General features: G+C 36.7%; 3 protein-coding genes across 4 annotated transcripts in view; all 3 read left to right on the forward strand.

Annotated features, from left to right (window-relative positions):
• The window catches only part of LOC117986694 (organic cation transporter protein-like), a 109,899-nt gene that overhangs the window by 23,812 nt on the left and 63,855 nt on the right, over positions 1-22,232 (forward strand). The gene's annotated exons all lie outside the window — the stretch shown is intronic.
• The window catches only part of LOC117986288 (beta-secretase 1-like), a 121,593-nt gene that overhangs the window by 12,477 nt on the left and 86,884 nt on the right, over positions 1-22,232 (forward strand). The window lies entirely within an intron of this gene.
• On the forward strand, positions 2,155-19,461 carry LOC117986350 (organic cation transporter protein-like). Of its 2 annotated transcripts, none has more exons than XM_034973187.2 (5): positions 2,155-2,328; positions 15,896-16,274; positions 16,793-17,200; positions 17,509-17,749; positions 18,097-19,461. In XM_034973187.2, coding segments are annotated over exons 1-5 (1,458 nt in total). In that variant the 5' UTR covers positions 2,155-2,327; the 3' UTR covers positions 18,526-19,461. The 2 variants fall into 2 exon arrangements, with proteins under 2 accessions (XP_034829078.1, XP_034829077.1); XM_034973186.2 differs by lacking the exon at positions 2,155-2,328 and adding an exon at positions 13,835-14,045.

Here is a 22,232-nt window from a genome sequence, read left to right on the forward strand (position 1 = left end):
GTTGATGGATAATATACCTATGTACATATAATACATACATATGGATAATACATATACATACATATAATATGGATAATATATGTACCTACATATGTGCATATTTTATACGTATCTATATCACTATGCCATAGAATTGACACATGAGGAAAATAGTATAGCCAAGGTTCTATTCAATTAGATTCAATTACATTACTAAATTAACTTAAATTCAGGCCGGAAGGTACCTAGGTACTATAGAATTTCCATCGTATAGAATTTAGTACTTACTCATAGGCCATCATCATCATGATGATCAACCCATCACCGTCTCACTACAGAGCACGGGTCGCCTCTCAGAGTGAGAAGGGTTTTGCCATACTTTACCACGCGCTGGCCAAGTGCGGATTGGCAGTCTCCAACTCTCCACACACCTTCGAGAATATTATGGAGAACCCTCAGGCGTGCACGTTTCCTCATGATGTTTTCCTTCACCGTTAAAGAAAGTGATATTTAATAATTACTTACTTAAAACGCACATAACTCCGAAAAGTTAGAGGTGGCGTGCCCAGGATCGAACCTCCAACCTCCGATTAGGAGGCAGATGTCCTAAATACTTGGCTGCTATCACCGCTTATTTCGTTACTTTGACATAATTGTGGCACGAGGTGCGCCGCGCGTCCTTTTGTTTTCTTTCGTGTTTTGTTTTTAGAGTTCCGTACCTAAAAAGGAAAAACCGGCCAAGTGCGTGGCGGGCCACGCGCAGTGTAGGGTTCCGTAGTCATACTCCTTAACCTGTGAACCCTACTTAGCCATGAAAGTTTTCCTTTAATATTTTTTAATGAATATTAGCCATGTTAAATGACTAATATTCCCATATCCCCTCCAACTAAGCGTCAAGCTTGTGCTAGGAGTATAGGTACGACAATAATAGTGCAATGAGCTGGGTTTGAACCGTCGACCTTTCGGTTTTCAGCCCACTCCGTTACCCGTTGAGTGGCGTTGAGCTATTGAGGCTCTATAAATTGATTTTATATAGGTACTACTGCTGTGAATTTTTTCACGTTCCTATATACTACCACTTGACTAATAAAAATTAGCACTTTAAAACATCATATTTTACAGACAACGAAGTTCCTATAAGGGTTCCTTTTGATGTACGGAACCCTAAAAATCAAATTGTGTCCTTGAAATAATGATAAGGGCGTTATTTTGAATTCCTCACTACGCTCTGAATTCAAAATAACGCCCTCGAGGAACAAAATATCACTTTGGCTCTTTGTGATACAGATAACTACTTATTACTTAATTAGTTAGTAAAACAAGAAACCCCGTTTGGGTTCCACTGTACCATCGGTTGCCATCGGTCTTCATCGAATTGTATGAAACCTTACGACTTAATTACAAATAACCAAGATCACGACACTCTGACGTTATTTGTAAAACCTCGATACATCCTCGATATCACTTCATTTCGATTCTTTTAACTTAGGTCCCTAGGTATGTACGCTAAAAGACTTGTGGTACCTATAAGCGCCTTGGTCTCATAGGTATTAAGCCAACTGATCAATATACCTGTTACACCCAGGCGCTTAGGTATAATTCAAATAGCCTATCCAGTACCCGTCAAAATAAGTAGTAAAAAACCTAAATTGACATTAAACAGGTAAGTAGGTACATAAGAAATAAGTAGAAACATAATATTATACTTATCTATATACCTAGGCTAGGTATTATAGGTAATAGTTTATGTTCTACTAATTTAAACCTCGTTATACTCTATAGGTACTTAGTAAGCGCGAAAGACCAAAATAAAAAAAATATAGGACAGAGTATAGATCATAAAAACTTGCACGAGTAAATTAATTACTTATTTTATTTTAGTACGAAAGCTTAAGGAAAATCCATCGACGCACGACGCGCGACGTAAAGAAAAATCTACCGGCACCACACTCATTTAATTAATATACATTAAAAATCTAACTACATTATTATAATTAGATATAATCGCAAGTTTAATTCACTTGATATTGTGCAAAGTATTGAAAAAGGAGCTCTATATTTACGCACATAAGTTTGATGATTGCGTGGTGTTTTGAGCTTCACGGACGGTTGAATGTGCAGGCGAGCTTTGGATAGGTTTTCCTCAGTTTCGTCACAGAGGTTTGCCGGTGCCTGACAGTAGCTGGCGACGTATATAAATTAGTATAAACGTCGTTTGCAGGCAAAACGTCCAATACGTGTTGGAGCGCAGCATCGAACGCTGCGGCACACGTTTAATAATTTATCTCGCCGTTTTGTGTGAAAATTATATTTTGTGCTACGCAAATTACCCTAGGGGATCACACAAAAGTAAGTATACTTACTCAATTTTTAAAATATAAACAATTACTTCATCATCATCATCAACCGATAGACGTCGGTTGATGATGATGATGAATTGGTTGCGCCGCCTGAATCCAGCGGCTACCTGCGACTCGTCTGTTGTCGTCCTAGTGGGAGGTGTTCCAACACTCCGTCTTCCGGTGCGAGGTCGCCATTCCAGCACCTTGGGACCCCAACGTCTATCGGTTTTACGAACTACTTATGTGCCCTGCCCATTGCCACTTCAGCTTCGCAACCTGTTGAGCTATGTGGGTTACCTACTCTAGTTCTCCTACGAATCTCCTCATTTCTGATTTGATCACGTACAGAAACTCTTTTCGGATTTATTTTTATGCATAATAGTTTTTGATTTATCATCACGCAAAATTTTGAATGATAACATAATAATACAATCCATTCTTAATAATATGTACCAACTAATGGCAAAAATACTGCTCAATTTTAACCGAATCTTGTGAAAAACTTTTAGCAAAGTTAGATTAACCATAAATCTCCGTCTTAAATAGGGACAACGTGAAGGTATCTAGGTATCACGTATGTAAGAAATACCTACAGGGTGTAACCAGAACGCTAGCAGAACTTAGCGTTATTGTTATACTACCTAAACACAATCCAATACCAATGACCATTTACCTCGTTTTGAACTTTTAGTGATTTAGAATTGTTCAAACCCGCAATGTATAGTGTTCAAAACTATAGCGTAGCTATAACTAATAGCGTGCAAAACTCGGGTCAATGCCCCACCTACGACGCAGCATTGACTCCGAGTGGCCTACTTTCACAACGTTCGTCGACCTCTAGCGTCAGTCAGATGTTTTATTTGCAATATATTGTAAACTTTTACAAAATTATAGGATTTTTTTATAAATTTTTTCGCGTGTTTTTTGTGGTATCATGTCAGTAATCATCACTTGTGTTCATTTTTGCCAGCGTTCTGGTTGCATCCTGTAAGTACCTATATTGTCTACTTTTGCTTTAAAAAATTGCCGTTTATTTTACGGAAGTTGTTCCACATCAGCTTCCGCATGCATTGAACTGAATGTCAATAATCCTTCGCGATCGATATTGAGATATATTTTATCGCTAATTACTTAGGTAGGTACTTAAATACCTTAGTATCAAGTAGGTAGGTAGGTATACTTGTGGAGAGGCGTGCGGCCTCTTCAGGCTGGCAGATGCAAAGAAAACATTGCACTTTGCAGCTACCTGCCACTTAGAACACCATTTGAATTCGGAACGATTCGAAAATCCTGCTGCCCTCGGTGAACTCCGGGGGCCAGATTCACTGTCGAGCATTAAGCTTCAAGGCTCGTTTTCCACCATAGTTCCAAATGTAAATACGCCACATGTTGTAAATACGTCCCATATAATATATATTGTAAATATATAGTGAAAATATGTGAGCAGTCCTTTTATTTATGCACGACGCTGCCACACTTGCAACATTTTACTTGCAACACTTAAGTACCTAGGTACTTAAATAATAATTGCCATTTAATTGCAGTGACAATTGACTCAAAACCAATCCAGTTCAAGGATGTATGGTGTCTCTTGATAATGGTTCAACCATTAAACGATAACATTTCCACAAAAAACGTAAAAAGTTTTAAACGTAATGAAATATTTTACGATGTGCGATGTGAGAGAGGGAGGGTTAAGTGGGAGATACGGGTACGATTTCCAACAGGGTCTATATAGGGATAATTATTCTATATTTTTTTTCTAGGTATTTCTATTTTGACTGTTGTATGTTGCGAGCACCGAGGCTTTGGCATTTATTTTTTAATATTCTGGTACCTATTATGCCGAAGGAAATTAGACAGTAAGGGAAGTCTCAAGTGCTAAATTTTTGTGGAATTCCAAAAAATAATAGGGCTTGATGATTAATTATACTTTAGACAAGAGCCTGCTTCATCGAAGCGACAACTCGTTGGCGGTTAGACCCTAAAATAGTGCTATTTCCATAGATGACGGAAAAAATGTTAGGTATCTATGTATCACCCTTTCCCTCTAAAGTCTAACCGCACCTCACCCCGAGAAAGGCCGGCTGAATGAATTTTTCTAGAGATATACGATTTTTTAATCAAAAACGAAAAGTGCAAATTTCAAATCGACGATACTGAAATTGTTTTAGGGCATAGATAATGGAGAGATAAATCGATATATAGCTTAGTTATAGGTCTAGATTCTAGAACAACAAAGAATAGAAAAATAGGCGTAAGTAATACCTACGTTTGTATGAAGAAGCACGTAATCCTCTTTTTTCGAAAATGAATCTTTAGTCCTACTTTCTATCGCATGGGTACCTATTTCAAAGGTTGTATAGTACTACTCGTATGTAATCTACTTTAGTTCTTTTGCTTATCCGTCAGTTATGAACTACAAAGCGAAATGCGAATGCGTTTTAAAATATGAATTTCGTAACCTTTAGGATAAGGTTATCATAGTATCATGCAACGAGTAATAAGTAACATTATTTCATCATCAGTCATCATCTATTTTAATGATCCAATTTATAAATAACTTGAACAAAAGGGTAAATAACCCAAAATACTAGTGACATTTGCCCTGAATATTGTTAATATCAGTGAAAGCAATTAGCGAAGTACCTGCCTGTATCTACTAGGTATTATCTCATGCAATAAAATCTTTTTACCAAATGGAAACTTCAACAAGACTACGGTCAGAAGAGAACGAAATGCCCCAAACTTCGTGTGGATTTAGTTTATAAAAACCGGTCAAGGGCGAGTCGGGCTCGCACGACATACAACACGTATGAAAATTATGTAAACAGCTTGTCGCCAGCCACCAAAGGCTGTGTTCGGTGGCCCATTTGCGCGGAGCCTTACTTTTGCTATAAGATATACCTGCCATATTCATGATTCTAGGTCGACGGGAAGTAGACCGTACCATATAGGTTGTGATTCTCTTGACGGGTCTTGACAGACGCGACAGGCAGACAAGGAAGTGATCCTATAATGGTTCCTTTTTTCTCTCGAGATACTAAAAATCCCGTGGGAGCTCTTTGATTTTCCGGAACAAAAGTAGCCTAGCTGTATGTCCTTTCATGTATAGATAAGTCAACCTGTGGTTAACGTTAAGTCTTAAGATTCTACCATCTACCTAGTTCGGAAAGCAGTTTTATTCATCATGATCATGATCAACCCATCGCCGACTCACTGCAGAGTACGGGTCTCCTCTCAGAGTGAGTGAGGTTTGGCCATAGTCTACCACGTTGGCCATGTGCGGATTGGTAGACTTCACACACCTTTGAGAACATTATGGAGAACTCGCAGGCATGCAGGTTTCCTCACGATGTTTTCTTTCACCGTTAAAGCAAGTGATATTTAATTACTTAAAACGCACATAACTCCGCAAAGTTAGAGGTGCGTGCCCGGTATCGAACCCCCGACCTCCGATTAGAAGGCGGACGTCCTAACCACTAGGCTATCACAGCTTTATTACTTGTATGTAATTACGAATTACCTACAATCTAGGTACATATGTAATTAATTTCGAAAATACTTATAACAAAATATCCACGCGTATGTAGCTAGGTATTTAAAACGTTTGTGTTGTATATTTTGATGACAAGAATGATAAATGGCACGCGCTAATTTACTTTGAAGCGATTTTGGTGGTAGGTATAATTTACGGAAGCTGTCACCTATAATGTTATGGTTTTCCTTTTTTTCTGAATATGGGACGTTGACTGTTTATTTATTATAGCCTGGACAATTGGTATACCTAATCGATAAAAGAGACTTTGGTTAAAAAACCATTTTCGATGCATTCATTCAAATGCACTTTGCTTGGAAATGCCGTGATATACTATACATAATTATATGTTTATTTAAGAAGTATAAATAGGTAGATACTTTTATCTACCACCACTTCGTCACCACAAACTTTTAAAAATCACTAAATTATCTTAAAAATCATGGCAAATCTTGCAGTAATTTCTTCGTAACCAAAATTGCTTCAACCTTAATAGGCTAGTTGACACTTTTTTTAAGTAGGTCTTAAATGGTTAATATTTGTCCTATTAGATCAAAAAAATTAACACTATATTTTTTTGCGCCCTAAAAACCGTAAAACTTTAATTTAAAAATATATTTTTCTTAGACAGGTGAAAACACTGTCGGCCATGTTTGGTCGATAGATTATCTGTGCTCTGACGTCATGCATTTGTAAACAACACCATAACTTCCCAAAGTTTAATAAACATGACTTCTATACTATACTAGTTAACATGAAAAATATAGCAATTATCGTTATTGTATCATCCGAGAATGTAAAAACGCATCGATAAAGACCACAGGAAAGTTGTGGATTAGAGTGCCCAGTGAAATAAATATACGTAACACGCGAAGACTTGCTTAAAGGGATCCTATATCACTAACGACTGCAACCCAAATTTATTTTTGCAAAGATCACTTTGTTGTAAGTCTTACTTAATAACTTATTCAATTTATAAAGAGAAAACGATAATTTTTTACGTTTACTATGAGTTTTTAGAAATATATAAAAACTAGCTTATGCTCGTGACTCCGCCCGCGTGGACTTCATAAATTTCAAACCCCCATTTAACCCACTCAGGGGTGGAATTTCAAAAAATCCTTTCCTAGTGGATACCTTCTCTTTACCTACAAAGAACACACCCACCAAATTTCATGTACCTATCTAAAACCAGCTGTTTAGATGTTTAGGCTGTGCGTTGATATATAAGTTAGTCAGGAGGACTTGAAATTTTATGTAGATGGATACTACGTTAGTCAATAGGGATGACATTTGTTTGTTTACATATTTAATGACGTCACATCATGGCTAACAGCGTTTTCTGAGTTTCAAATAAAAATAAAAACTGTATTTTTTTAAATTGGATTTATTTATCCATCCTGCGTTTTTAATATTTGTTATTGATATATTTCGTTGTCTTAAGCAAAATACTATAATAAATAATCATTTATTGGACGAAATTAGATATGAGTCAAGTAGCCTATTGTGTTGATGGCCGAACGACAAGTGTGCTGTGTGGTAAAATTGCAATTAATAACAGTTACCGGAGAATCTCATTTCTAGGTGTCTTGAAAATATATACACTCGTAATACTCGCAATGTAGGTAAACGAAGCAAGTTTTACTGGTTAGAAGATTAGCTTATTTCTCCATCACCATTACTCAATTATTATAATATTATACTCATTTCCAATTTCCATTGATGCAACATTGAAAATCGTAACGAACATCCGGACACATCTAGATAAGGCTCAAATGACTCTAATCTCTTTTGACTACTAATTTATACATTTTTAATTCATCATCATCATCATCATGATAACCCATCGCCAGCCCACTACTGAGCACGGGTCTCCTCTCTTAGAATGGGAAGGATTTAGGGCATAATATTGTCTGCCACACTGGCCCAGTGTGGATTTCCACATACTTTTGATACCATTGGGGTGGTGCATGTAAGACTTAACTCATTCACCTAGAGAGAGCACAAAGATCCCTATTAACAGTACCTATTTCAGACCATACCGGTACCCAACACATTGTCTCTCTACAAACTACTTATCTGCCAAATTATTAACCATTAGACAACTATACCTCATCATCATCAACCAATAGACGTCCACTGCTGGACATAGGTCTCTTGTAGGGACTTCCACACGCCACGGTCTTGCGCCGCCTGGATCCAGCGGCTCCCTGCGACTCGTCTGATGTCGTCCGACCACCTAGTGGGGGGTCTTCCCACGCTGCGTCTTCCGGTGCGAGGTCGCCATTCCAGCACCTTGGGACCAGCAACTATACCTACATCTTACAAACTAAGTACAACTCATGTTTGCCGCACTACTGAATATAATAGATCACTCCAAAGTAGGAGACGTAACCACGGAGTCCTCAAAACAGTTTCATAATAGGACCAACTTTGCTGGCAAACAGTATCAAAACCTTTCAACCTACTTATATAACAAATTAAATATAACCTAAAACATAGGTAATACTTACGACATGCAACTCTTTAGATGCAAACAAACAGTGTACCTACAACCATGGTTATAAACTGTGGTTATAAATTTATAATAGTGTGGCTATGTCATCATGGAAGGTGGCAACCGGAAGTAAAAAGCCGGAAATAGAACCTGTTTCAAAACACACTTGACCAGGCCATGACTCTCTCTTGACTCTATCGTCAAGTCAAGCCAATTAAGTCAGTCCAAGGGTACCTAATGAGGATGATTTATTGCAAACAATGTTATACAGAATAATATTAGACCTACCTACTAGGTACTTGTTATCAAGAAAATTTACCGTCAAATGCTCGGCAATATTGTCTCGAAGATAAGTTTGAAGTAAGATCCAAACTTTAAGTTCAGTCTTCAAGTTTAAAAATAGTCACTGTGACTTGGGTGGGGAGATAGGTAATATACCTACATTGTAACCATCTCACAGTTCACAGTTCACACCACGTTCACACCACAAAATATGATCAAAGATGGTTCAAGTGGTTCACAATAATTCACACTATGACAGCGCACGAGATCTGCTCATGCTAAGGGTGCTCTGAGGTCACAGCCAAAAGCTTACTTTGTCATGGAATAAAAATAAAATAAACTACATAGGTACCTACTTATAAATTTTGTACGGTCTAGTCTAATAATTTCCTAGGAAATATTTCATACCAGAGGGTGAAGATTTGCGAATTTCACACCTGAGTGTAAATATTTTCACAAGTTACTTTACAAGAATTTACTAAATAAGTAGGTACCTACGTAAATATGACACCTAATAATTATTAGCACATAATAAGTTGTTGTCGTAACTGATAAAATCACTTAAATAGGCATTTATCCAAAATTATTAATTAGGGTTATCTGCTGACCTAATGATTCAGTCTAGGTAGGTCAGTTAGGTAAGTATACCTACCTACCTAATTTACATTAAATATATCTTTCAATAACTTCCTAATGATTGCAGTAAAAATTTCAAAGCTATCAGAATCAATCGGAGAATAGCGTCTTAAAACCGAAATAGAGATAGCTTATAGGAGCTACCTACTAAGAAGGTATCTGATATCTACTTAAGATGTTCTATCTACTGAAATAGTACATTTATAAATGTTATAAAATAATTATTATAATAAGAAAGTTAGCTACAAAATATACAATCACAGAGTAAATAATTATTAATTATCAATCTACGCCCAGCAAACCTCATAAGCAATGTTACAAAAAATAATAACATCGAAGTCCAAAACTACAGGTGAAGATATTTCCCTAATTCTTTAAATTAATTATTATTTGAGACGTATTATTTGACGACAACGCTTCTTGATAAATCATTAAGGTCCTTAAAAGTTGATGGGTCCTTGATAGAATAATGAACAAAATGCGGAAATTCTTAAATATAGGTATGACCCATCGATATAAATAACAAGATATTATGGTGAAGCGAACAAAATTTTTCACGGTTTTGGAACCAAATAAATCAGCGCCACCTCTTAGATACTAATGAACGACCCGTTTGAAATCCAGACGTCACAGGTTGCATTGGTGCTAAAGCACCACAGAGTCGGTGCCATTTTGTTTGTTCAATAGCTCTGTCCATACGAAGTAATATAGGTATAAGTCAATGGTATGACCAGTCTATTGTTTGGTCATTGCAGACATCATGAATCAAACATGACATGAAATAATATCGATGTCCTTTAATGTCAGTAAATATGTATTATACAGGATACAGTTGTCGTATGTCTACCGTTCAGAGGTCAGATAACATCGTTCTGTGAAAAGCGTTCATAATCTTGAGACCAAAGAGCAACGTTTATTTCCTTAAAAACAGCTCAACAATTATTATTATTCAATAATATTATTCAGATAAAGAAGCCATTACGCATAGTAGCCTGTAGGTAATTACCTAGGGGAGGGGAGGGACGTGTACCCTAGTTGTGACAAGTGACAACGTATAACATCAATCGCAGCGTTTACCCATGTCGGTAACTTCATGGGTGACCGACTTTGGAGGTCCAAATTGGGCTTTTTCGTTTCCTCGGCGAGCACGTTAAGCCATCGGTACCGGTTGTTACCACTAACACCTGATAATAACCGTAAAACCTAAGAAACGAAATCTCCTTCTCTTAGCGAGTTGTATGCAGAAGGATCTGGGAACCCATCGCATTATTATCCCAAGAGAACTCCTGTCATTACGCGTTAAATGGAAAGGAGTCGCGACCCTCAGCAATGAGGAATACGATTATAAAGTATTCCTCATTGCTGAAGTATATAAGTACTTAGGTACTTAGGTAACAACATTTTTTATCTTTTGAAAGATCTCAATTGCAATTTGCATGACTGCCGAAGCGAGGGGAAAAACCAGAAAAACTGTGTTGTTATTCAGTTATTATTTTTAAACGACTTCCAAAAAGGAGGTGGTTCTCAATTGGGCCCGATTTTTTTTTAATGTTTAGCGTAGTCATGGTCCGACATCATGATAAGTATTAGTCTATTTACCTACTGTTTATACTGTAAAATCTCGAGCGAATCGTCATACATCTGATAAACCAAAATATAAACATGACCTTTGCATTGACATTATTCTAATGAGTAATGACATAGGTTGTTACAAGACACTAGGCGAAAACTAATTCTTATGTAATAGGTCTAAGGTCACAAATAAATAGGTAATCATAGTAATATCACGTAAAACAAATGACATAAGTATACCTACTTACTTAAATGTAATTGCATCTCACCGATTAATCCTAGGTCTAGTAGGTACGCGACAGGTTGAGATGGTCGGGGTATGAGGCGGGGGTACGCCCCGCACACCCGCACGTCACCGACGCTCGCCCGCAACGAGCTAGCGCATGGGCTGGGCAGGAGTGTGCACGGTGCTACCTCCCCGATTGCCATCTCGACCTGTCGCATACCTACAACACATTTCAAAATACTCGCAAGCACAGAATAACATAATAGTACTCTACTAGATTTTCATGTTTTTTAGGGTTCCATAGGTAGTAGGTACCTCAAAGGAAAAAAAGGAACCCTTATACTGTCTTATACTACTTATCTATCTGCCTGTCCGTCTGTCTGTCGTGTCTGTCAAGAAAACCTATAGGGTACTACCGTTGACCTAGAATCATGAAATTTGGCAGGTAGGTAGGTCTTATAGCACAAGTAAAGGGAAAAAATCTGAAAACCGTAAAGTGGTTGCATCACAAAAAAAAATTAAAATGTGTTCATGAACAATTAATTAGTATTTTCAACTTTCAAAGTAAGATTACTATACCAAGTTGGGTGTCACAATATGACATGAGGCTTTGCCTGTAGATTCTAAAACATTTTTATTTATTGTTACGCATAATAGTTTTTGATTTATCGTGCAAAATGCCGAAAAAAAATGGGATTGTAGTACGGAACCCTCGGTGCGCGAGTCTGACTCGCACTTGGCCAGTTTTTTTTAATTTACGCACTGGCGAATATACCTACCTGCCAAGTAGGTACTAAGTACCAGTTCCATAGGGACTGGGGAATGAGTTGCTTAACGGATTGTGATAGTTCTAATAAGTTTCAATAATTTTGTAAAGTGGTGATAATAAAAAGAATACCCGGCTGAGTTTGTTGTGGGTTCTTCTCAGACCTGGGCGCGTTTGGAACCCTCGTAGCTTTAGCTTTAAGTTTGCGTAATTATCACCACTATATCTTAGAAATCCAACATCTGACCATCAAAAAGCGTTATTAATTACCTATTTTGAATAAATCATTTGACTTTGACTTTGATAGTGAGTTACAAGTATTTTGTGTAATCACTAATCATACACAGCGTAGTAGGTAGTAACACAACACTACCTACTACTATCACAGTGTACCTAGTTTTGTTAATTACTAGATCATTATTTGACCATACTGATGCAAATTGATAGGCTATCTCCTGGTTAACTCTTGCCGTAATCAACTGCAAATTATAATTACTTACGACTTCATAACTACAGCAACCTAAGAATGTATGGTTGCTTGCAACTTTTCTACTTTTTAGGGTATCTCGTATCGGTTTTCCGTATCTCCAGAGAGAAACAAAGAAGCCCTTGTGTGATCACTTTTTTGTCAGCCTGTCTGTCGTACCTGTCAAGATCCCTCGAGGGAATCAAAACCTATAGGGTAGGTACTTTTAGAGAGAGAGAGCCAGCGCGTGCCAGACCTTCCTTATTTTATAAAAGCTAAAGTTTCTCCGCGTATCGTCCCCAACACTGGGAGGAACGTTTGTTTGGATCATGGGGGCTTTGGGAGATAAAGGTGTAAAAAATCTTACGTCAAAGTATTTAAAGTTTTTTTTTCTTTGGAGTACTTCTTGAAATCACGTCATGCATTGCCAGACACTTGGTATCATGGGAACCCCCGCCAGGCACCCTTAAGCGTTAATAATTTATTAAACTTTAAAGGGGTCTGGCAGGGGGTTGCCAGTTGCCACCACCATACTAAGTGTTTGGTAATGCATGACGTGATTTCTAAATATACTATTCTGAAGAAAATATAAAAAGTTGGACTCTTCTTAAGGTTCCTTAACGCCTGACACACTAAAAAGCAGCCGTCCCGCGTTGCTCAGTGGATCGTTTTATCCCAAACCCTTGGCTCCTTTGAAGAGAACCTGTTTCTTGATATCAAATCCAGGTCCTTTCTATCAAGTTATTCAATAACACATTTTCATCATGGTCATCCCATGACCGGCTCGCTTCATACAGAGCATGAGTCACCTCTCAAATGAGAAGTGTTTTGGCCATAGTCTACCACGCTGGCCAAGTGCGGATTGGCAGACTTCACACACCTTTGAGAAGATTATGGAGAACTCTCAGGCATGCAGGTTTCTTTACGATGTTTTCCTTCACCGATAAGCCAGTGATATTAAATTACTTAAAACGCACTTAGCAGCTAAGTGCGTTTAAAGTAATTTAAGTCTTAGCTCTGAAAAGTTAGAGTTGCATGCTCGGGATCGAACTCCCGACCTCCGATTAGGAGGCGGATGTCTTAACCACTAGGCTATCACAGCTCAACACATTTTACACATTAAAAAATCTGTGGTAGTAAATTATTGCCAACTAAAATATAAAAACACCCGTTTTTTTGCAAAGTGGTTCATGAGATGAGGAGATAGGTACGTACCTACTACTATTTAAATATATAATCATACCTCCTCATTTCTACACATATACATGGATACTTATATCTTCTGACCACACACAAAAGCTTGGAATATAATAGGTAGGTAGGTACGTACTTATATTAAAGAATTTTAAGTTCAACAAGGAAATTATGCAACTACAATGGATTGCATATGTAACATCCCATTGACCCAGTCACTAAAAGGCAATAGCTACCTACCTACTGAGCTTTACTATCATCCTGAAGTGTTGTGGTCGACTACAATCATTCTAACCAGACAACCAGTCGCTGGCTGACTGTTGGAACAACGCCTTCTCTTTGCGCTATACGGACGGGGCTTGTGAGAAATATGTACTTAAATACATTTGTATAGAAAGTCATAAGTTAGATAACTACGTGAACTACTCGTTTACTCGTAACTACGTGAACTACGTGATTTGTGAATACTACATTTGTTTCGACTCCACAATGGCTGGTACCGAAGATTTGAATGACGAGCCAGAATTTACCGCCGAACACAAATTAGGTGAGATAAATATTTTATGTAGTCAAAGTCAGAGTCAAATCTTTATTCAAATTGGGTAGGTACACTTTCTGAATGTCAAAAGCTGAATTTGCAATACAATGATGCAGTAGTGATAATTAATTAAGTCCGTAAACTTAAAACTAAAGCTACGAGGATTCCAAACGCGCCCAGGTCTTAGAAGAGCCCACAATAAATTTAGCCGGGTATTCTTTTTTATTATCACCACTCACCACTACAAAATCACTTGAGTATACTCTTTGGGAGTTCATTCCCATTATTTGAAAAATGAAGTATGTACCTACCTAACATATATCCAATTAATAGGGTATTTAGCTATATAGAGTGGAAAAAAAGTACCGATCTATGATGATCCCAAATTCACCAGTTAAATTTCTGAAAAGTCACAATATGATTTTCCTGAAAAGCAAATTATACCAATTTTTGGATGTTTGGAATTTGGATGTTTGTTACTCAATCACGCAAAGGCTACTGGACGGATTTCGCTGAAATTTGGAATGGAGATACCCTGGATTAACACATAGGCTACTTTTTATCCCGGTTAATCAAAGATTCCCCGCGGGATTTTGAAAAACGTAAATCCACGTGGATGAAGTGGCGCGTAGGCATCATCTAGTATACTATGTATAATGGATCAAAAGCTTTTTGGGATGAAAGAACGTTAAAAAGGACGGTAAAAAATTAAATTATAATACGAATTTTTATGATTTTTACAGTTTTGATACTCTGTTTTACGGAAATGTCAAGATAGGTACTTAGTTACGTAGTACGGTACGCCTTAGTTAATAAAAAAACTGACAAAGTGCGAGTCCCCATCAAGGGTTCCGTCATAGCTCAGAAAGAAATATATTGTACTAAAATCCCTTTTACTTGAGACGGCAAAATATGTAAGTTGCGGTAAATGCAAGCAGCAAAAGTTCGAGTGAGTACCTTCACTCACTCGTACATTTGCTGATTTTTTAAAAAGTGTGATAGATTTCGTTTTATTTTTACTGAAATTCGATTGTTAACTTCAAAAATACAACGGAGAGGCAGACAGGCTTACGATACGGGTTCCTTTTTCCTTACGGATTATTTTGGTACGGAACCCTTAAAATAGTTAAAACAAAACCAGTTCAATAAAGGCAAACTGATTATTATTGATATTAGATTTTTTTAGGTTCATGCTCGAATAATACTATCAAATGTTAATTAGAAAAAAATAACACTATCGTTAGATTTATATGATTACATACCACACGATCTGTCGTAAGAAGTTGCAAGCTCTGGCAAACATGATTCTAGTCCATTGTTGTATGTTAAATTGTGACGTCATACAGGCACATGCAAACAAAAATCTGACAATAGAATAAAAGAAAAGTGCGTGTAAGGAATTACTAGTATAAGATGTATCATTAAAAAAATACTGAAAATGAACGTAGGAAATGCAATGGATCTCATTTCCTATACATGACTGAGAATATGGACGTTTATCTACCTAATCTTCCTATACATATTTCTGTGTATTATCTATAGAGAAAGGTCGACCGTTTTGGAAATTGAGCCGAAGTTCATGATTTCGGTCAAAACGGTAGTGAAGTGAAGAAAAGTGAATTAAAGCTGTTGAAACTTTACTGTAATTGTCAGTAAAGTTTCAACAGCTTTAATTCACTTTTCTTTGTTGCTCATGTAAAATTTAATTTCGTGAAATTAATAATTAGATACCACCTACATTCACCAAATCATGACTTTGATATAGGAAGTGACACGATGAAAATCATCGACTTGCAAAATAACTGCTGTTTTAAAGTCTACTCTGGTTTAATTACTTAATATTTGTTTTTTTATTCCAGTGTTGGAGACAGAAATTAAAACTACCGGAACTCCAAAAATAGTCGACCCGCTCACCAAGGCTATAGGAGAAATCGGGAAATGGCAAATATGGATATGTTTTGTGGTGTTCCTCGTGAAATTTCCAGTTGCCTGGCACCAAATGAGCATTATCTTTCTTGCGCCTCCGATGAAATTTACTTGTTCCGGAAATGAAACTTTCGATTCCAAATGTCTATCTAATTGCACTGAATACAGATATGACCACAGCGTTTTTGGCGAAACTATTATTTCGCAGTGGAACCTTGTTTGCGACAGACACTGGCTCAAAAATCTAACTCAGACTATTTTCATGCTTGGGATTCTCGTCGGGAATATGGTCTTCGGTCATCTTTCCGACAGGTTTGTAAAATATCAATTCACTTATAAAGAGAGAAGTCATTGCTTGATGCAGCGCATCATAACTGAATTGGCACATCCTGGATGGCCTTTTAAGTCAAAATCACAGAGGGGATCCGGATGAGGGTACTTTAGCTAATGCCACTTAATAGGACATCGTCTCAGTAGAAGACTGCATAATATAACCAATATATAAAATGTAACAAAGAAAGAGATTTATAAATAGAATAGAAAGTGACTTGGTATAAAAAGTAATTTTAACAAACTTGCTACACAAGATAATTAAAGTGCATAATATAAGTACTTACTATAATAATAATTGAATATGGTTCTTTCCGATACATTAAAATTGCGTGTATATTTTGTTTACATTTTACGCGATAACGTAGTAATTAATGTTGATCTTATAAATTCGATAACATTAAAGATTCCAAAGAACAATTTTATACTGATTCATTTTAATGGATTGAAAGAAATTACTGCAATAAATATATTAATTTAAGTTATATGTTTATTTACAGATACGGACGAAGACTGCCATTCTTAGCAGCAGTATTTCTTCAACTTATAGCAGGAGTGACGACCGCTTACTCTGTTAACTGGTACATGTTCACATCGCTCCGGTTCTTATTAGCCATAGCTACAGGAGGCACTATGGTCACTAGCTTCGTCCTTACTATGGAACTTATTGGCACAAGATATAGAGACACTGTTGGAATAATTTATCAAATTCCTTTCAATTTAGGACATCTTACATTACCACTCTTTGGCTACTACTTACGAGACTGGAACATGTTTCAGCTAGCAATTTCACTACCATCTATATTGTTTCTGAGTTACTATTATTTACTACCGGAATCACCAAGATGGCTATTAACTGCTGGAAGAATTGACGACGCCTTGAAAATTATAAAAACTGCAGCGAAAAGGTAAAGTGTTCCTCTTATATTTTATTTTGTATCGGAAAGTCAGGCAAATCACCTAGGTACTGTAAGTAATGTACATTGACTTTTAGAAGGAGATAGCAGATTGGTAGAGCAGTGTCTCTGTCGTTGAGAGCGACAAAACGTCATGGCACGACAAGCCGAAATTCCATTCTTCAGGTCGATGTACATTACTTTCTGCCGCGTACTGTATATGCTAATCAAATGGTTTTCGCAATCATTTCATTAAAATTTCTGTAATAAGCTAAATATAAAGATAATATTAAAAAATAATTAACTGTCCTTTTTTACAGGAATGGTCGACCAACCGAGAATTTAGAATCATCAGTGCAGAAGATGGTGGTTGAAGTCACCAGTGATGAAGAACGAGCATCCCTGCTTGCACTATTCCGGACTCCACGCCTGCGCACGCGAACTCTTGCAATTTGCTACAATTGGTTCGTTTGTGGCTTCTGCTTTTTCGGAGTTTCGCAATACATCGGACATGTCTCTGGAAACATCTTTACAAATGTTGCAATTTCAGCAGCTATTTTGGTGAGTGTGACTTGCATTTTTTTTTTTATAAAGAATATTAGCCAAATTGCTGACTAATATTCCCCTTACCCCTCCAATTAAGCGTAAAGCTTGTGCTAGGAGTAGGTACGACAATAGTGCAACGGGTGGGATTTGAACCGGCGACGTTTCGGTTTTCAGTCCGCTCCTATAACCGTTGAGCTATCGAGGCTATTAAATTGAAATTACATATTTCTATTATATTTTCATTTGTTTCTATTTGATATTTTGACTAAAATCAAATAATAATATTTGGCATTCAAAATTATTTGGTTTGGTTACTGTTCCTATGTTGGCAATAAACTTAATTCAAATCTTCTTATTTACAGGTACCAGGCACGCTAATTTCGATATACGCCAATCGAATTTTGGGCAGGAAGATAACTCTTATAAGTTCCAACTGCATCACCGGCCTCAGCTGTCTACTTATTATAGTTGTTCCAACCTCTACCGCAAGCCACTTGACTCTCGGCTGCATTGGGTTATGGGGAATGAGCATATCTTTCGCCACCGTATACTTGTACGCTGGAGAATTGTTCCCAACTGTTGTGAGAAATTCTGGCGTAGGACTCTCTTCAACGATGGCTAGAATCGGATCTATGGTAGCGCCTTTTGTTGCTACGTTGGCTCATACAAGCGCTTGGTTACCACCACTCGCTTTCGGAATCATACCACTGATTGGCTCCTGTCTTTGTGTTCTGCTGCCGGATACACGCGGAAAGAAACTGCCCGACACACTAGAGGAAGGAGAGGCGTGAAACATTTTGACAATATGTTATTACAACAAACCGAAGTATTTACAACTAAGTACTACTATACATTACAACAATAAAACATGTATTACTACAATACAGTAGTTTTAAGACGTGTTTGTGCAAAATAATTTTACATATCATTATGTAAATAATATGGACGAAAAAATCTGTTGTTGGTGAATGTTGTTTCGTAGATAAATAAGAATATTTTACCCTGAGTTTTGCTTATTACTCGATCGAATCCTTCAAATAAAATTAACTGCACAATTCATGACGAAGTATGAATATAATATGACATAAAAGTATGCTAAGTAGACAAGTTCCAGCTGATGTAAGGAGTTACTGTTTTTCAGAATTTATATTTTTTAAACAATCACGATCAAATATCTACTAATACATGCCTCATCATTTCCCTTTGAAGTTGTTATTCTAAGCCTTTGAAAGATAGATAGAGTTTTTCGATGTGTTCTAACCTTTTGGTAAAAAATTGATCAAGTGCGAGTCGAACTCGCACACAAAGGGTTCCGTACCATCGCGTCGTAACAGAAATAATATTCTTAATTTATTTTTTATTTTCACGGCAGCCATTTTGAAATCTTTATTATTTTTTGTTATAACGACCATAGAAATACAAATTCTATGAAAATTTCAACTCTCTCAATGAGATACTGTCCATTGAGACAGACAGAGAGACGGACGGACAGCGGAGGCTTAGTAATAGCCTTGGCACTCTTTGGGTTGGTACGGAACCTGAAAAAAAATACCCATTGAAAAAGTCTATCTTTTCCAAATATTTGTAATTGTTAGTTGTTATGAAATAAGTAACTCATTTATTTATAATGCCATGATGAGTTATAAGGTCTATTTGATAGACTGTGATAATTTAGCTTTTAATGAACGTTTATTAATAAAATATTTATTTACTTTAATATATTTTAATTCCTCTTTTATTTCACTTTTTCAACCTTGTGCAGTGGTCTAGGCATTATTTTATGACCTAAGTAAATACCAGCGCGCTCGATTGCGGTAGAATGACAGCTACAATGTCACGATAGCAATCATGATTGGTTGATGCTCGCTCACCATTGGCTTCATTGTATTATTGCAACTATAATACCATAAATTTAGCCAATCACAACGATTGTGATACCTAGTAATAATGATTGATGCAGGTTTTACGATATCAACCTACTGAGCTACTAATATTATAATTATACTACCTACCTATAAATTGGGATAACATAATAATTTTTTTTATTTAGTACTTAGTGCTCACGAGTTACGACTGTTACGACTCCTGCTGGTACAGCACGTGCCCGAAAGTAGACCTTTAGAAGGAGCCAACCCAAAACTAAGTAAATTATTTCTCAGTGATTATTAAATAGAGGATCTTCCAAAATAAGTAAAATCCACGTCCTTTGCTAGTTTTAAGTATACTTAATAACCATTTTTACTCATCGATTAAACTAAAAAAAGTAAGTTATTTATGATGTGATGTCACATTCCAGTATTTTATAGAATCTCGCATACTAAGCGTTTGATAAAAAGTCACTGATTTGACTAGTTGTCAAATACCGGATTTTTAATTTCGGAACTATTGCGCAGCAATAGATATGTGTAGCAGCGGGCTCGTAGCGGGCGCTTGCCTAGACGCTGCCCATAAAACAGCCCTACGGCGTACCTACCTATTATACTCGGAAACGTGTGTCCTTCAACCCTTCAACCTACCCAAGACTAATTCCGTTAGGTACCTAAGATGTATAGAGGAACACGACCGTTTCTGAATATAGCACTAACCTACCTATTACACCCTAGGATGGCTTTTTAAGGGTGCTAAAGATACGGAATAAGCCGTAGCCGTTTCATCATCATTCGGAACATTTTCCGAGGAAGGTTTTTTTTTTTTTATTCAGATACAAGTTAGCCCTTGACTGCAATCTCACCTGGTAGTAAGTGATGATGCAGTCTAAGATGGTTATTAGGGTTCCGTTGTAATACAGAATCCTTTATAGTATCGTCCAGTCCGTTAGTCTGTGTCAGTCTGTCCGTTTGTACGTCTGTCTGTGTGTCACTCACTCACTGCACAGCCATTCTAAAAAATAAACTATAAAACCTGTTAGTTTGTTTAGTAGGTACCTATCGTTATTGAAACTTATTGCCGTTACATCGAAGCATATTTAAATTTTGAAAAAATGTAATTTATTTTCAGGGCACCTTCTAATTCTAAAAATCGTGCGTAAAAACATATTTGGTTTACCACCTGGTGTAAAATCATTCCGTATAAGATTTCTTAGACAGTTTTTGGAGAAAAAACTACTTTGACGTACCCTAAGTACCTACCTATAACAATATTATTTTGTATCACAAGATCCTTTGCTTTGATATTACGCTACTAATACTATAAATATGAAAGTGTGTTTGTTTTTATCCCGTTATATAAAAAACTTCCCACGGGATTCTTTAAAACCCAAAATCCACGCACTTGAAGTCACGGGCATCATCTAGTAAGTTTAAATTATTTACTTTACTAGGTATGTTCCTATCCTACGTATTAGGTACCTATAATCAAAATATGTGTCACAAAACACATTATCTTCTATATCGCATTATTGGTAAAGGTAGTTTAGGACTGAGATAATTACCTAATGGATAATTAATTTATGAACAAAATAGTTTATTGCTGAGTGATAAATATCTCGTCAGCTATCGTGGGTCTCGTCGTAAAATCGAATAGATTTTGTGTTGAATTATTTTCGGTAAGTAATTTAAATTAGGTAAATAAGTATTTAATAAGTAGGTACTACTTATACAATAATTAAGTATTGCGTGTAGGGTAAGAAGTAAGTACCTACTAACGAAGTACCTATATTTTTTAATCTCATTATTTTAACTGACCACTCAGCTTTTTAAACGGTTCCTGGGTTCATAAGATGGTTTTGGCCATGTTTCTGATATCTGTGGCTTCTACTCATGTGATTTCCCCGCGGTTTTACGCCAATATACCTACCTACGGTCTACAACCCGTTTGATTCCGCTCTGACAGCTACCAAAGCAAAAACATCATTTTAGTATGTAGGTACAGTTGACAAAAAAGATTATTTTAATATTGAATTCTTAACATAACGATGTGTTTGTATTGATGTAAAGCTGTAAAATAATTGACGATGAGTAAGTATGTATAGGTAATAGGTATAGGTATTTGCTATTCAACTCTTTCGAGAATATCAGCATGCAATAAACAATGTTTGCAAGCAACGTTTCAAGGCCTCTGTCACCAACTTCAATAAGAATATTAAAATAGATCAACATTTAAATAATTTATCTAAACGCCAAGGTCGCATGGTAACAGTCGGCTTTGCTCCAGCAGCAGGTAGTGAAATAGTTACATGGCTTATGTATTGCATATTTGATTACATATTGTAATATTTTGTTTTTTAAACAAAGACTGAACAAGAATGGAGTTTCTTGCTGGCTCTTCTCAGTAGAATTTTCATTCCGAAGAGTCTTAACTTATAAGTTGTTCATGATGTCGTCTCCGCATTCGTACTACTTAATATTATAAACGCGAAAGTGTGTCTGTCTGTCTGCTAGCTTTTCACGGCCCAACAGTTTAAGCGGTTTTGATGAAGTTTGGTACAGAGTTTGGCAGAGAGCCACTTTTAATCCCGGAAAAACAAAGAGTTCCCAAGGGATTTTTAAAAAAACCTAAA

The sequence above is a fragment of the Maniola hyperantus genome, chromosome 11 (genome assembly GCF_902806685.2).
Source record: "Maniola hyperantus chromosome 11, iAphHyp1.2, whole genome shotgun sequence".
Classification (NCBI taxonomy): domain Eukaryota; kingdom Metazoa; phylum Arthropoda; class Insecta; order Lepidoptera; family Nymphalidae; genus Maniola; species Maniola hyperantus.